General features: G+C 46.6%; 2 protein-coding genes across 7 annotated transcripts in view; both read left to right on the top strand.

Moving 5' to 3' along the window:
* Positions 1-79: 79 nt before the first annotated feature.
* Positions 80-4,005, top strand: HNRNPDL (heterogeneous nuclear ribonucleoprotein D like). 2 transcript variants are annotated; one of them, XR_005955224.1, is made up of 10 exons: positions 80-119; positions 150-257; positions 550-718; positions 807-968; positions 1,237-1,368; positions 1,481-1,595; positions 2,133-2,300; positions 2,465-2,561; positions 2,944-3,047; positions 3,735-4,005. XR_005955224.1 is itself a non-coding variant. In XM_041468301.1 (9 exons), exons 2-8 carry the CDS (start codon positions 169-171, stop codon positions 2,533-2,535), a joined length of 906 nt encoding a protein of 301 aa, XP_041324235.1. In that variant the 5' UTR covers positions 82-119; positions 150-168; the 3' UTR covers positions 2,536-2,561; positions 3,735-4,005. The 2 variants fall into 2 exon arrangements, 1 of the variants encoding a protein (XP_041324235.1); XM_041468301.1 differs by lacking the exon at positions 2,944-3,047 and having other exon boundaries at positions 82-119.
* A 1,061-nt stretch (positions 4,006-5,066) lies between these two features.
* HNRNPD (heterogeneous nuclear ribonucleoprotein D) overlaps positions 5,067-11,822 on the top strand; it is a 9,797-nt gene continuing 3,041 nt past the window's right edge. The window contains exons 1-4 of one of the 5 annotated variants that reach the window (XM_041468298.1): positions 5,067-5,916; positions 9,260-9,428; positions 10,175-10,336; positions 11,051-11,182. In XM_041468298.1, the coding sequence (XP_041324232.1) occupies positions 5,726-5,916; positions 9,260-9,428; positions 10,175-10,336; positions 11,051-11,182 (654 nt within the window). In that variant the 5' untranslated portion in view covers positions 5,067-5,725. The remainder of the gene's footprint in view (positions 5,917-9,259; positions 9,429-10,174; positions 10,337-11,050; positions 11,183-11,822) is intronic. The other 4 variants (XM_041468297.1, XM_041468300.1, XR_005955223.1 and 1 more) reach the window with 4 other exon arrangements.

Genomic DNA, 11,822 nt, shown 5'->3' with positions numbered 1-11,822 from the left:
CGGCGCTGATTGGCTGCCGGCGCGGCTATATAAAAGAGGAGCAGGCGGTGCCCGGATCTCTTCCGCCGCCATTTTCTGCCGGGCGCAGGTCTCTGCTGTCTCCGCCGCTCGCACGAGCACCCCCCCCCCCCCCCCCGGGCCCCCCCCCCCCCCCGCCCTCGCCCCGCCATGGAGGACGCGACCGAGATGAGCGGCGGCCAGGAGGAGTTCGCCGAGGGCTCCAAGATCAACGCGAGCAAGAACCAGCAGGACGACGGGTAGGGCCGGGGACGTGGTGGGGGGAGGTGTGGGGGAGTCCCGCGTCCATCTCCGCGCCCGCTCCGGGGCTCGGGGGGGGCGGCTCGGTGTCTGGGCGCAGCGCGGCCTTCCCTTCCCGCAGCACGGCCGCGCCCGCCTTTGTGTCCCGGGCGGGTGACCCAGTTTCCGCGGGGCGGGGACACGGACGGGGGGGCCGAGCAGGGCCGTGACGTCACCGGCAGCCGGTGGGGGCGCGGGGGGGCTCTCCCGGCGCTCCCTCACCCGTATCCGCACGCGTTTCCTGCCCTCCAGGAAAATGTTCATCGGAGGCCTCAGCTGGGACACCAGCAAGAAGGACCTGACGGAGTATCTCTCGCGGTTTGGCGAGGTTGTGGATTGCACGATCAAAACAGACCCGGTCACTGGAAGGTCGAGGGGGTTTGGGTTCGTGCTCTTCAAGGATGCTGCCAGCGTGGAGAAGGTGGGTGCTTTGCCTGCGGAGCCATGGCACGGAGCCAGCTTGTGTAGCTGCAGCGATCTGAGAATTTGTTCCTTTGTTCCCTCTTTAGGTGTTGGAACTGAAGGAACACAAACTGGATGGCAAGTTAATAGATCCTAAAAGGGCAAAAGCTCTGAAAGGGAAGGAGCCACCCAAAAAAGTGTTTGTTGGTGGGCTGAGTCCAGATACATCTGAAGAACAGATTAAGGAGTACTTTGGTGCTTTTGGCGAGGTATAGTATATTGGCATATAAGAACACCTCTAATTCTCAAGTGTAGTCTTGCCTCTCTCTTAAGAAAGAATTTGTGAGGAGGGGAGTTGGCCAAAACTAGATCTAACTAGATCTTTAGTCTGTATGTTAATGATTTCATAAAGTTGTAATGGTCTGCTTTATAGCTGCCAGAAGTAGTCAATGTAGATTCTGCACTGCCAGATGGTTCTGGTGGCATAAAGAGCTGCTTACAGATTTCACTCATTGTTTATATTCATTTTGATTTCAGATTGAAAACATTGAACTTCCCATGGACACAAAGACGAATGAAAGGAGGGGCTTCTGTTTTATCACATACACAGATGAAGAGCCAGTAAAGAAGTTACTAGAGAGCAGATACCACCAGATTGGTTCAGGCAAGGTGGGAAAACTCTTATTCTTAGCATGTGAAATCTATCTCTAGGTTTCTCTGAAAGCAACTCACAAAATGCTCTTGAAATTCTTAGTAAATGAAAGGCTTTCTGTCCTTACAGTGTGAAATCAAAGTAGCACAGCCCAAAGAGGTGTACAGGCAGCAGCAGCAGCAGCAGAAAGGAGGGAAAAGCAATTCTTCTGGTGGACGTGGAGGCGGAAGGGGGCGTGGACGGGGTGAGTATTTTCAGTGGTTCTGTTTATTTAAGTACTTACCAAACACTCAGGTGTTTGTAGATATTCTAGGTTGCAGGCTGTGTGCAGATCTCATGTTTAAATCAAATGTGTAAAGTAGCCCGTCAGTAAGTGGTGGTTGAAGCTGGAGAACCTCCTCTTGCTCTGCTTGCATTCAAGTGATGAAGGTGAAAGGTGGATGTAGGGTGCTTTTGTACACCCTTAGTGGGCAGTGCAGCCAGCACAGTTACACTTTCACTTGAAAGGGATACACTTAATTGGCCATGGGCGAGAAACCAGGAGCTGTTTGCTAACGAGTGGGCTGGTCACTGCTGCACCTTCAAATGGATCAGAAGGAATCAGCTGATATGTTACAGGTCAAGCAGACACAACTCACACCACGCAGCAAGGCTTGTCCTGTGGTGTCACTTGGTGCTCAGGCAATTACTGATTATTCTCCTATCCAAAAAATTAGATGAAGGGGCACAGGAGAGGAGTGAAGTAAGTTTTGAAACTTACAGTTGCTGTGCTTGGTTTCAGGTCAGGGACAAAACTGGAACCAAGGATTTAATAATTACTATGATCAAGGCTATGGGAATTACAATAGCGCTTACAGTGATCAGAGCTACAGTGGCTATGGAGGCTACGACTACTCTGGGTACAACTATCCCAACTATGGATATGGGCCGGGATACACGGATTACAGTGGTAAGTGGTTTTGCCCTCATTCCCGATAACAAGAGCAGTATTGCTCTCAGTCAGCCCATGGCTCTAAAGATGAGATCCCTTGGTGTGCTGCTGTGTGTGAAGTCTCCCTCTGAGGCTGGTGTTAACGCTTGTGGGTTCTGTTTTTCCCCACATGCTACCTCCAGGCCAACAGAGCACGTATGGGAAGGCGTCCCGTGGCGGCGGCAACCACCAAAACAACTACCAGCCCTACTAAGGCAGTACCTAGTGCCTGACAAACAGGTGTGTACAGGAGCGCAAGCTCCACTCCGACTATGTCTAATCTAATTTAAAGATCAATAGACAAACGAAGAGTAAAAACTTGCCTAGCATGACTTTTCCTTTAATTAAGCTTTCGTTAACTTAAAAAATACTTTTTTTTTTAAAACCAGCTTTGCCTACGTGTCTATAGATCTTTAACTTTGTAAAAGCGTGACTTTATCTTCTTTAGTACTTCAGAAAAACATAAGAGTTTTTCTGGTTTGCGTTGTGTACCAGGTGGTCTAGAGGAATAATTAAACTTATTAGAAGTATTAACAGGTAAAGTACTGAAATGGGTACAACTTAAGGAAAACAAGAATGTTGTCTTCTAACTCTGACATTATACCTTGTTTGTACCCGCCAGCGGGAACTTCATTGCAGGCCGTGTGTCACCCTGACCACGTCTATCTCTGGGGTCGCACGTTGCAGGCAGAGCGCAAGGCATACACCAGAAAACGCTGTCCTGTGGTATGGTCTCTTCCAACTTCATGTACCAGCGTAAAGATTAAAGTGGAAAACTTCAGACTTTGGCTTCTTTTTTTAATCTTTTTTGGAGATTAAGTGTCTTTAACTTAAATGGTTTTTTACAGGAGTTAAAGTACATAAATGCCTTTACAGCTTAATCATTTGGTCTTCTGTTTAGTGTTGTATTTCAATTGTGGAACCTCATTTTAAATGTGCATTCTTTAAGATTTTAATGCTTGCTTTTTTCTTTTTATAGCTAATAGTGAAATCTGCAAACCAAAACGAACTTTTAAATCTGGATAAACATTAAAGATCATATGCATATGGACTGTCTGAACTAAAGTGACCTGACTTGTGTTGCACATAAGTCGTTTAGTTGTATAAACAAATAATAAGCCTTTTGGCAGTGTTTCCAATGGAAAAGAAAGTGATCCAGTGCCTGCTTACTTGTCTAAATTGGATGGTTGTTGTTTCAGAGCAGCCTCCTAGTTGGGCTGAATATTTGGGAAAGTAAGTTACTGATGGGTAACTAAACAAACCTCTTGTGTTACCTTAATAAATATGCATATGATCTTTAACAGTGAAGAAAGGAATATATAGAAGACTTAAAGCAGTTCATGAAAATGGACCTTTTAACAATCCTGTAGTAACTGTCACAGATCTGACATGCATTTTGTCTTCATTTTTTAGGTAGAGATACTGCAACAAAAAGCCATCTTGCAACGCATCGTGAGTGAATGGAGGGTGGTCTTCGGTGAGAGGAAATGACTATTTTGTAAAAGACTTTTAGTGTATGACACAACTGTGTCCAACTGTACATAGCGGCCGACTAGTTTTCTTTTATGGTTTTTACTTTCTTTTTGCCATTCATGTTACGACACAATGTGGACTTGTGTTTATACAAACTTTATTTGTATAATTTCATGTTAAAAGATTCTCTAATAAATGCTTACTTAAGTGAGTGTGGAGTCTTGCTGTCACCTTCAAGTGGTGTAACTATAGTTTTACTTGGATAGAAGGACAGGTATCTCTCTGGAGATCAAGGTTACTGTGAGAACAGGTCCATACACCCCCTTCTTCCTCCTGATCTGTCCTGAGAGCACCAGAGTGCTTGGAATTAGCATCACTGTGGAAGATGGCAGAGTCGTGTCCTGCCCTCCACAGCATCGATGAGAGTGGTCTGTGGCACAACGCTGCCAGTTTTGCACATCTCGGGAGGGATCTAGAACTATAGCAGCACCTTTTCGATGCTGATGGCACTGCTTGAGGAGTTGGAGCTTTTCAAAGCTTCTCAAGCACTTAAAACTTCCAAGTATTCTAGAATGTAGCTTAATTACTTTCCCACACCACTTCTATTCCAATTCCAAGTAGGCGTTCAGAAGTTCTTGAACTTTAGGATCAGCAACTATTTTCTGTACAACTTGGTACAAGTTAGGTGCTGTACTGGATGCTTCTCACCTGGCTCAGAAAACAGGTTTCCCATTTAGTGCACACTAGCGAGCACCAACAAAAAGCCTGCGTGCCTGATTGCTGGAGAAGGAACACTGCATCAATCCAGCATGTGTCCAATTAGGAGAGGGGTTGGGATGGGTAAAGGAGCGTGTGTTTTGTCTGAGGCAAAAGGATTGTGGCAGTCTGCCTGAAGATTTGATGTTTCCCAGCACAACTACCTAGTCAAGCATAAAAATAAACCTTGCTTGTTAAAACTCACTGATGTCACTGACTACAAACAAGAATCAGCAAGAAGCCACAGCAGTGTGTGAGTTCATACACTGCATTTGTGAGTGCAGCTGGATCCACAGCCCTCCACAGCACACGAGGGGCTGAGGGAGACCTGTGCCACAAGAACATGGTTTCATTACTCCAGTGGTTTGTTAATACACAAAACCCTGCTAAGAGCCAAGTTTTACTTCAATCTGCGATCCTCCCACTCGGCACTAGTGAAGTGCAGCTGGAGTACCATGTGCAGGTCTGGGCTCCTCAGCACAGGAAAGGCAAGGGGCTCCAGGGAAGGGCCACAAAGACGATGGGGGGGCTGGAGCATCTCCTGAGGAGAGGCTGTGGGAGCTGGGCCTGTTTAGTTTGGAGAAGACTGAAGGGATCTCACCATGCACAGCAATATCTCAAAGGCAGGTGCCAAGAGGATAGTGCCTGACACTTTTCAGTGCTGCCCAGTGACAGGACAAGGAGCAACGACCACAAACCCAAACACAAGCTCCACTTCACCACGAGGAAGGACTTCTTGCGTGGAGGGCGGCAGAGCACTGGAACAGGGAGGTTGAGTCTCCCTCTCTGGAGCCATTCCAAACCCACCCCGACCTGTTCCTGTGGCCCTGCCTTGGGCGGGGGGTTCAACTGTACTCTCTCCAGAGGCCCAGTCCAGCCCTATCGATTCCGATTGTCCATGTGGGCCCCCCGGGCTCCGGCGGCTCCCGGGGCCGTGCCGAGCTCCCCCCGCGCTCCCTCACGGCTCCCCGGGGGCGGTGTCACGTGTCCCGCCCGCCGCGCTCCTTCCGGCCGCCATTTTAGGTTGGGTCGGTGGCGGCGCCATTAAAAACAGGGAGCAAGAGGAGGAGGGATCGGCGGGATCGGCGCGCTCGGCCGGGGCCGCCAGCGGGGCCGGGGCCTCGGCGGGGAGGCGGCAGCACCGGGGGTGGCCGGTGCGGGGCGGCGGCGGCGCCATGTCGGATCAGCAGTTCGCTCTAGACTCGGCGGCGGTAGCGGCTGGCGCCGGGGGCAGCGCGGCGGAGCCGGCGGAGCAGCCTGAGGGGCAGGCGGGGGCGGGGAGCACCGATGGGGGAGGCGGCGGCGGCGGCGGGGTCGAGTCGGAGGGAGCCAAGATCGACGCCAGCAAGAACGAGGAGGACGAGGGGTGAGCGGCGGGGGCGGGTTGTGTGTCCCGGGCGGGGCCCGGCGCCCCCGGCCCCGGCCGCTGCCCTGTTTGTTTACTTGGCGCCTCGGCGACGTCACGGGCCGAGCGGCGGGGGCGGTGTCTGGTCCCGCGATGTACAGACGGTGTGATGTGCCTCAAACTAGAGGCCCCTTTTACTTATTTTTCGTTTTAACGACACCTTTTCTACGAGTTAAAGTGCGGTGCGTGCGTGAAGACAGTAACTCGGTGTAGCCGAATGCTCTGGTTGCAGTCGCAGCATTGCCCTGTGCTGCTAACATTACTGTGTGTTAGCTGAGTGCCAGAGGCGTCAGCTACCGGGACTTCTTCCCAGCCTAAAACATGCCCCTGCTTCTCACGGAACTTGCTTCGAGGGGCTTGTGTGAGGTGGTGTCCGAACTTGAGAAGTAGGAGTAGAAAAGGCAGGAAGCTAAGCCGGGGGAGGTTCAGGTTATGCATCAGGAAAAGGTTTTTCACCTAGAGGGTGGTTGGGCAATAGAACAGGGAAGTGGTTACAGCACCAAGTCTGACAGAGTTCAAGAAGCACTTGGGAAATGTTCTCAGGCACATGGTGTGACTCTTGGGGTGTTCTGTGCAGGGCTGGGACTTGGACTTGATGATTCTGATAGGTCCCTTCCAACTCAGCATGTTCTATTACTTTGTTTTATGGCGAGTAAAGACAGCTTTTAATCTTTATAGGGTCTCTGCCTGGGGCAGTGTCCCTTTTCTATTGCCGGTGAAATTTATGTGTAATAAATCCAGTGACAGGACAGGCTGTTGCGCTCTGCTGTCTCCTGTCGGGCCGTGAAACTCGAGCTGCAGGTCTGTTTTTGGTCAAGGCAGAAAATAAACTGGATAAAGGAGTGCTAACTACTGTGTCCTGCAGATACCTGCTGTAAAACCTTCCTGTCTTCATCTTTCAGTAATAACCTGGGATGTTGCTGAGAGAGATGTTGTTAATCTGGGATCATGCAGAGAGAGAGAGCAGGAACCCTTTTTTGAGTATTTTGCTGGGATTAGCAGAAATTAAAATGGTTTTGTTACTTTTCAGCTGTTCTTAACACCTTCAAATGCCTTTGGAGTGTGCATGTTTGTTTTACTTAGTACCCTTGAATACACACCAATTAAAGGGTTTTCATGTGCAAACTCAGGTTCTTTTGAGGCAAGAGAGTTTAGAAGAAGTTGTCTCTAAGCCGTGCAGTGATACTGGGCAGTGACCACATGTATCACACATTGACTTGTAGTCTGGTTCAGTCTTTTAGACCTGTCACCTCTTGTCTTGACAACACTTCTGGTAGTAAAGGGAGAAAAGCCGATCTGTGATACCTTGTTTAGCTAAGTCTTAGGTTTGAAAGCTTTCCCCAGCACACTTCTGTTAACTTATTTTGGGAAACTATATGTGCTGATGTGGCTTAGACCAGCCAGACTGTGGGCTAGGAAATGTATGTATTTTACAAGCTTTTGGCAGCGCTGTGCCACTGCTCCTGAATTGTGCTCATGTTTGTGGTGTGGCCCTGACCTGAGCTCAGTTTCCCTTGGAGCAGTAGTTGATGTAGGGGCAGACTGAAGCAGCTGTGCTTTGCTGCTCTGTGGCTGGGCTCAAAGGTGCAGTTCCTGCGTGGAGAGATGAAAAACCTTCCAAGGCTGTTGGTTTCAAGCTCACGTTCTTGGTCTGCCTGTCCTTAGGAATACAAAGCAGGGTCTGTATGTTAATGTGGAGACAGGTGGTTTGGGTAGCAAGTGTCAGTTCAGTAGTGACTGCTAGGGCATCACTACCCCCCATGTGTCGGAAACACGATGCTGCAGCCTCTGTGTCTTCTGTTTGGCTGCTTGAAAAGCCCTCCACAGAACAGCAAACAAGCTAAGGACCTTAATGATGGGTGAGCAAAGGGCAGAAAGCTCCTTTGATTTACTGCTTGTACTGGTGTGAGGCTGCTGGTTTACCAGGGTGGGCCATTTCTTCCAGGAGGACACTAAGAAGTCACAGCTGATAGAAAGGTACTTTCTGTTGGTGCTTTGTTGAAGAGAGATCTGGAACTAATTGGAAAAGTGGATAAAGGGATGGGGAGTTGGTGCTCCTTCTTTACAGATTTGGAGACTTGTTATAAAAACATCTGAAGCTCCTGAAGATGTTATAAAAACATCTGAGGCTCTGAACCCCTCATCTGTATGGATTTTGTCAGAAACTGAATGCTCTTGTTAATTCTCTGCAGGCACAGTTAAGTCAACAGAAGTAGTTCAAAGGAGCAGCTTTTGATTCCAGAGAGTTTGAGTTGTGGAGGTACAATGCTCTTTTACGTGATTGGCAGGAATATTTGTGCGTGGGAAGTGGAAGGGTTGGAAACATGATACAGTGGTTTTTCAGGTTTTCTGATAACTGTGTCTGATTGTGAAATAAGTTGGAACCGTGAAAATGGGCAAAGCTTTGTAGAAAGTGCTTTTATAGGTCATAATGGATCATATTTTTTGGTTAGAGCTCATGGTAAAATCTTTATCAGTATTAGAAGAGATCATCTCAAATCAAATCCTCTTTTGAATGGGTTCCTAAGCCCTGTGCCTAATAACCTGGAAATTTCATTTGTGTGTATACTGGCTTGATTTTTCATCTTTTAAAATTATTTTTTTTTTATGCCTTACTAACATGGTGGGATGGTCATGATTTGATTCTAAGCTTCCAGTGTGCTTTTGAAAATACAGGTTATGAATTATGTGCTGTACACATCTGCCCAGCAACACTGGTGCTGTAGAAATATTGGAAAGACATTCTCTTGATGTTAATGGATTATGCCAGGTGTTTTTATAAAGTTTTCATGGGGAAAGAACTTCTGAGCATCCAATACTTTGTTTTTTCATAACTGCTTTCTGGGGAAGGGAACTTGATTAAACTTATTTATTTTAGTTTATTAATTTGGGCATATGTCCAGTTCAGACTGGTGGATAAATGCTTCTGTTTTAACCACACTTTGTTACAAATCTAATCTGCCTACATGTATTTCGGTTGTGTGGAGGCTCCACAGATAACTGGATGGAATTAAACGTCTGATGGGGATGTAAAGAAGTAGTAAAATATCTTTTTGTCACTACTACTAGTGGTTTCTTGGGACAGCAGAGCAAGCAGCTGCAGGAGAAGACAGTGCAAAATGTTTGTGTATTGGAAGTCTTTATCGGTCCTGGCCAGACTCGCTTAAGCAAGTTGTCAAAAAGTGCAGGCCTGTGTGTGTAGTGACATGACTGATAAAAGCATGAGGGTATTGAGCTCATAAAGCTTGGCAGTGCAGGATTTTGGGTAACACACATTTACAGATTGACCAACTTGTCTTAACAGGAAAATGTTCATTGGTGGCCTTAGCTGGGACACAACGAAGAAGGATCTGAAGGACTACTTCTCCAAGTTCGGTGAAGTTGTAGACTGCACTCTGAAGTTGGACCCCATCACTGGGAGATCGAGAGGCTTCGGCTTTGTACTCTTCAAAGAGTCTGAGAGTGTGGATAAGGTAGGATTAAAGTAATGAAACAAGTTCAAATTCAGGTATCAGAGATAAAGCACTCCCTAGGATGACTGTAGGCGTTCTTACATCTTCTGGTAAAGATGATTCAGGGGTGCAGCATGTTTAATGTGCTTGTTGAAAATGCTTTCTTTTATGAACTGTCTTACTCATGTTCCTGTGTCCAGGACCAGCAGTGATTCCTGAGGTATGGATTTGGGCACTTAGAGGTTCTTCAAGTCATTGGACTTGGGCACTTGAACAATAGAGTCTGTAAATGTCTGCTGCCTGCTGCTGTGAAAGCAGGATTTGCAAAGATTTTCTGTTCTTTGCATTCCAGAGCTGTACCATGAATCCCTAGAGGACAGCCAATAGCTTTGATATATTTAAGCTCTATCCAAGCAAAAATTACTTGTTAACTTTTCTAAAATGCTGTGGATACAGCACACAGAAAAGTTCTCACCCTCATGGCCTTTGTGATACTTAAAGTACAGATTTTTTACTTCATAAGGTTTGAGGATGAGAAGAGTACTTTTTGAGAGATGTTACACTCTTGCTTCTGCTGGGTAATAAGTGGTTCCAGATGTTAGAACTGTCTGTGTCAGTGGATAGTGATCAAAAATCACAGAATTTTGTTTTTGTGCAACAAACTATTGGTGTGATCCACGTACTGAAATTGAAGCAATTTTAGCCTTACTCAAAACAGTGAAACATTTAGCTTGATCTGTGTAAAACTGTGTTTTAATTATCCTCAGGTCATGGACCAGAAAGAGCACAAGCTGAATGGAAAGGTCATTGATCCAAAAAGAGCTAAAGCCATGAAAACAAAAGAACCCGTTAAAAAGATTTTTGTTGGGGGCTTATCTCCAGACACACCTGAGGAGAAAATACGGGAATATTTTGGAGGTTTTGGTGAGGTATGTAGTGAAACAAAGTGCTTTTACTTGTGGAACCTGTTCTGTCTTCACAAATTTATTAATAGAAAGCATCCCCCACATGCAGACTGCGTGGATGCTAATGTAAGCTTTCTGGCCATTGTAGTTCCATGTGTGCTAGTGGTCAGAATGTTGATGTTTCAACTCAGAGTTACAGGCTCTGAGTTGGTGATGGAAGGGGAAGGGATAAGTCAGAGAGGGAGGCAGGGTGCTTTGGTCAGTTGCATCGGATGCTCTTCAGCCACTCCAGCTCATCTCCTATAGCACAGATTGAGACAGTTTTGCCTAAATTCTGTACAACTGTGTAGTCTCTGTCCCCAGTTTTTGGTGGTGCAGATGAGGTAAGTATCTCTGAAGTTTTTAAAAGCTGGTCTTGAATGAACTTGCTACAGCTGCTGCTCCCCTATTGGTATCAGATGGTGCCAGCTTCAGGTCATAACTCTGTTCAGGCAGTTTGGTTGCTAAATATGTGCCCTGTTCCAAACTTACAGACAGTTCACTCTAGACTAAAGACTTCAACTACTGTTTGCCTAGGAAGCCCCATGTCCTACAGAGAACTTTGACTCTGTATTTATAGTCAGGTCACATTGTCATATTCAAATCCAAATAATTTCAGTTAGCAGGAATGACCTGTTAGAGGGATTTTGCAGTGACATGAATGTCAGGATAAAAGGTAAAATCATTGTCTTCCACCAGGTTGAATCCATAGAGCTCCCCATGGACAACAAAACTAACAAGAGGCGTGGATTTTGCTTCATTACTTTCAAGGAAGAGGACCCAGTGAAGAAAATAATGGAAAAGAAATACCACAATGTTGGGCTTAGTAAAGTAGGTGGATTCTTTTTCCTAGAGAAACTGAACCATGACAGTAGATAGAATTACATTGCCAGTTGCATCTGTTTGGGGATAATAGTCTGCCAATACCTGTAAGCATTATTTTTCACATGTAGGCATTGGGCCTGTGAAGTATTTATGTAGGTGACTGTTACCTTAATTTCTGAGCTGAGAGGGTTTCAGGTGAGGTTTTGTACTGCACCCCCATGGGGAGAGGGCTGGGCCCCAGCACACTTTCCATCGTGCAGCTCCCACATTCACCGGCAGTGTGGGCAGAGTGCTGTTTCCCTGATCTGCCCTATGAGGCAGCACCAGCTTTTCTTGGTAGCTGGATCTTTGTGTATGCGTTTGTTGTTATCAGCAAATGTCAGTTTGTCTTAGAGAGCTTCCAAAACTGAAATTAAATGGGAAGTTAGCCTTCCATGTTAGAAGTTGCATTCCTTTCAGAAACCTGGTTGAATGTCAACCTGGTAGCATATACTCAAATTGTAGCTGGACTGGTACTTGCACAAGTATGTGGTGGAAATCTTCAGAACAGAGTTGAGTTTATCATGTTGGCCAAACTCAGGTTTGATTTCACTTTTCCCAAATGAATAGGCCTCAGAGGTTTAGTTCAAAGGGAAAGCAGAAAGGC

The sequence above is a fragment of the Pyrgilauda ruficollis genome, unplaced genomic scaffold (genome assembly GCF_017590135.1).
Source record: "Pyrgilauda ruficollis isolate IOZ18807 unplaced genomic scaffold, ASM1759013v1 scaffold217, whole genome shotgun sequence".
Taxonomy (NCBI): Eukaryota; Metazoa; Chordata; class Aves; order Passeriformes; family Passeridae; genus Pyrgilauda; species Pyrgilauda ruficollis.
The sequence above is the reverse complement of the archived record's forward strand: the minus strand, read 5'-3'. Positions and strand labels throughout refer to the sequence as shown.

Bases quoted from the DNA above. Each gene is read 5' to 3' on its own strand.
- HNRNPDL (XM_041468301.1), top strand. From the start codon at position 169: ATGGAGGACGCGACCGAGATGAGCGGCGGCCAGGAGGAGTTCGCCGAG. The intron at 1,596-2,132 runs GTGAGTATTTTC...GCTTGGTTTCAG, and splicing joins CGGAAGGGGGCGTGGACGGG to GTCAGGGACAAAACTGGAAC. The intron at 2,301-2,464 runs GTAAGTGGTTTT...TGCTACCTCCAG, and splicing joins GGGATACACGGATTACAGTG to GCCAACAGAGCACGTATGGG.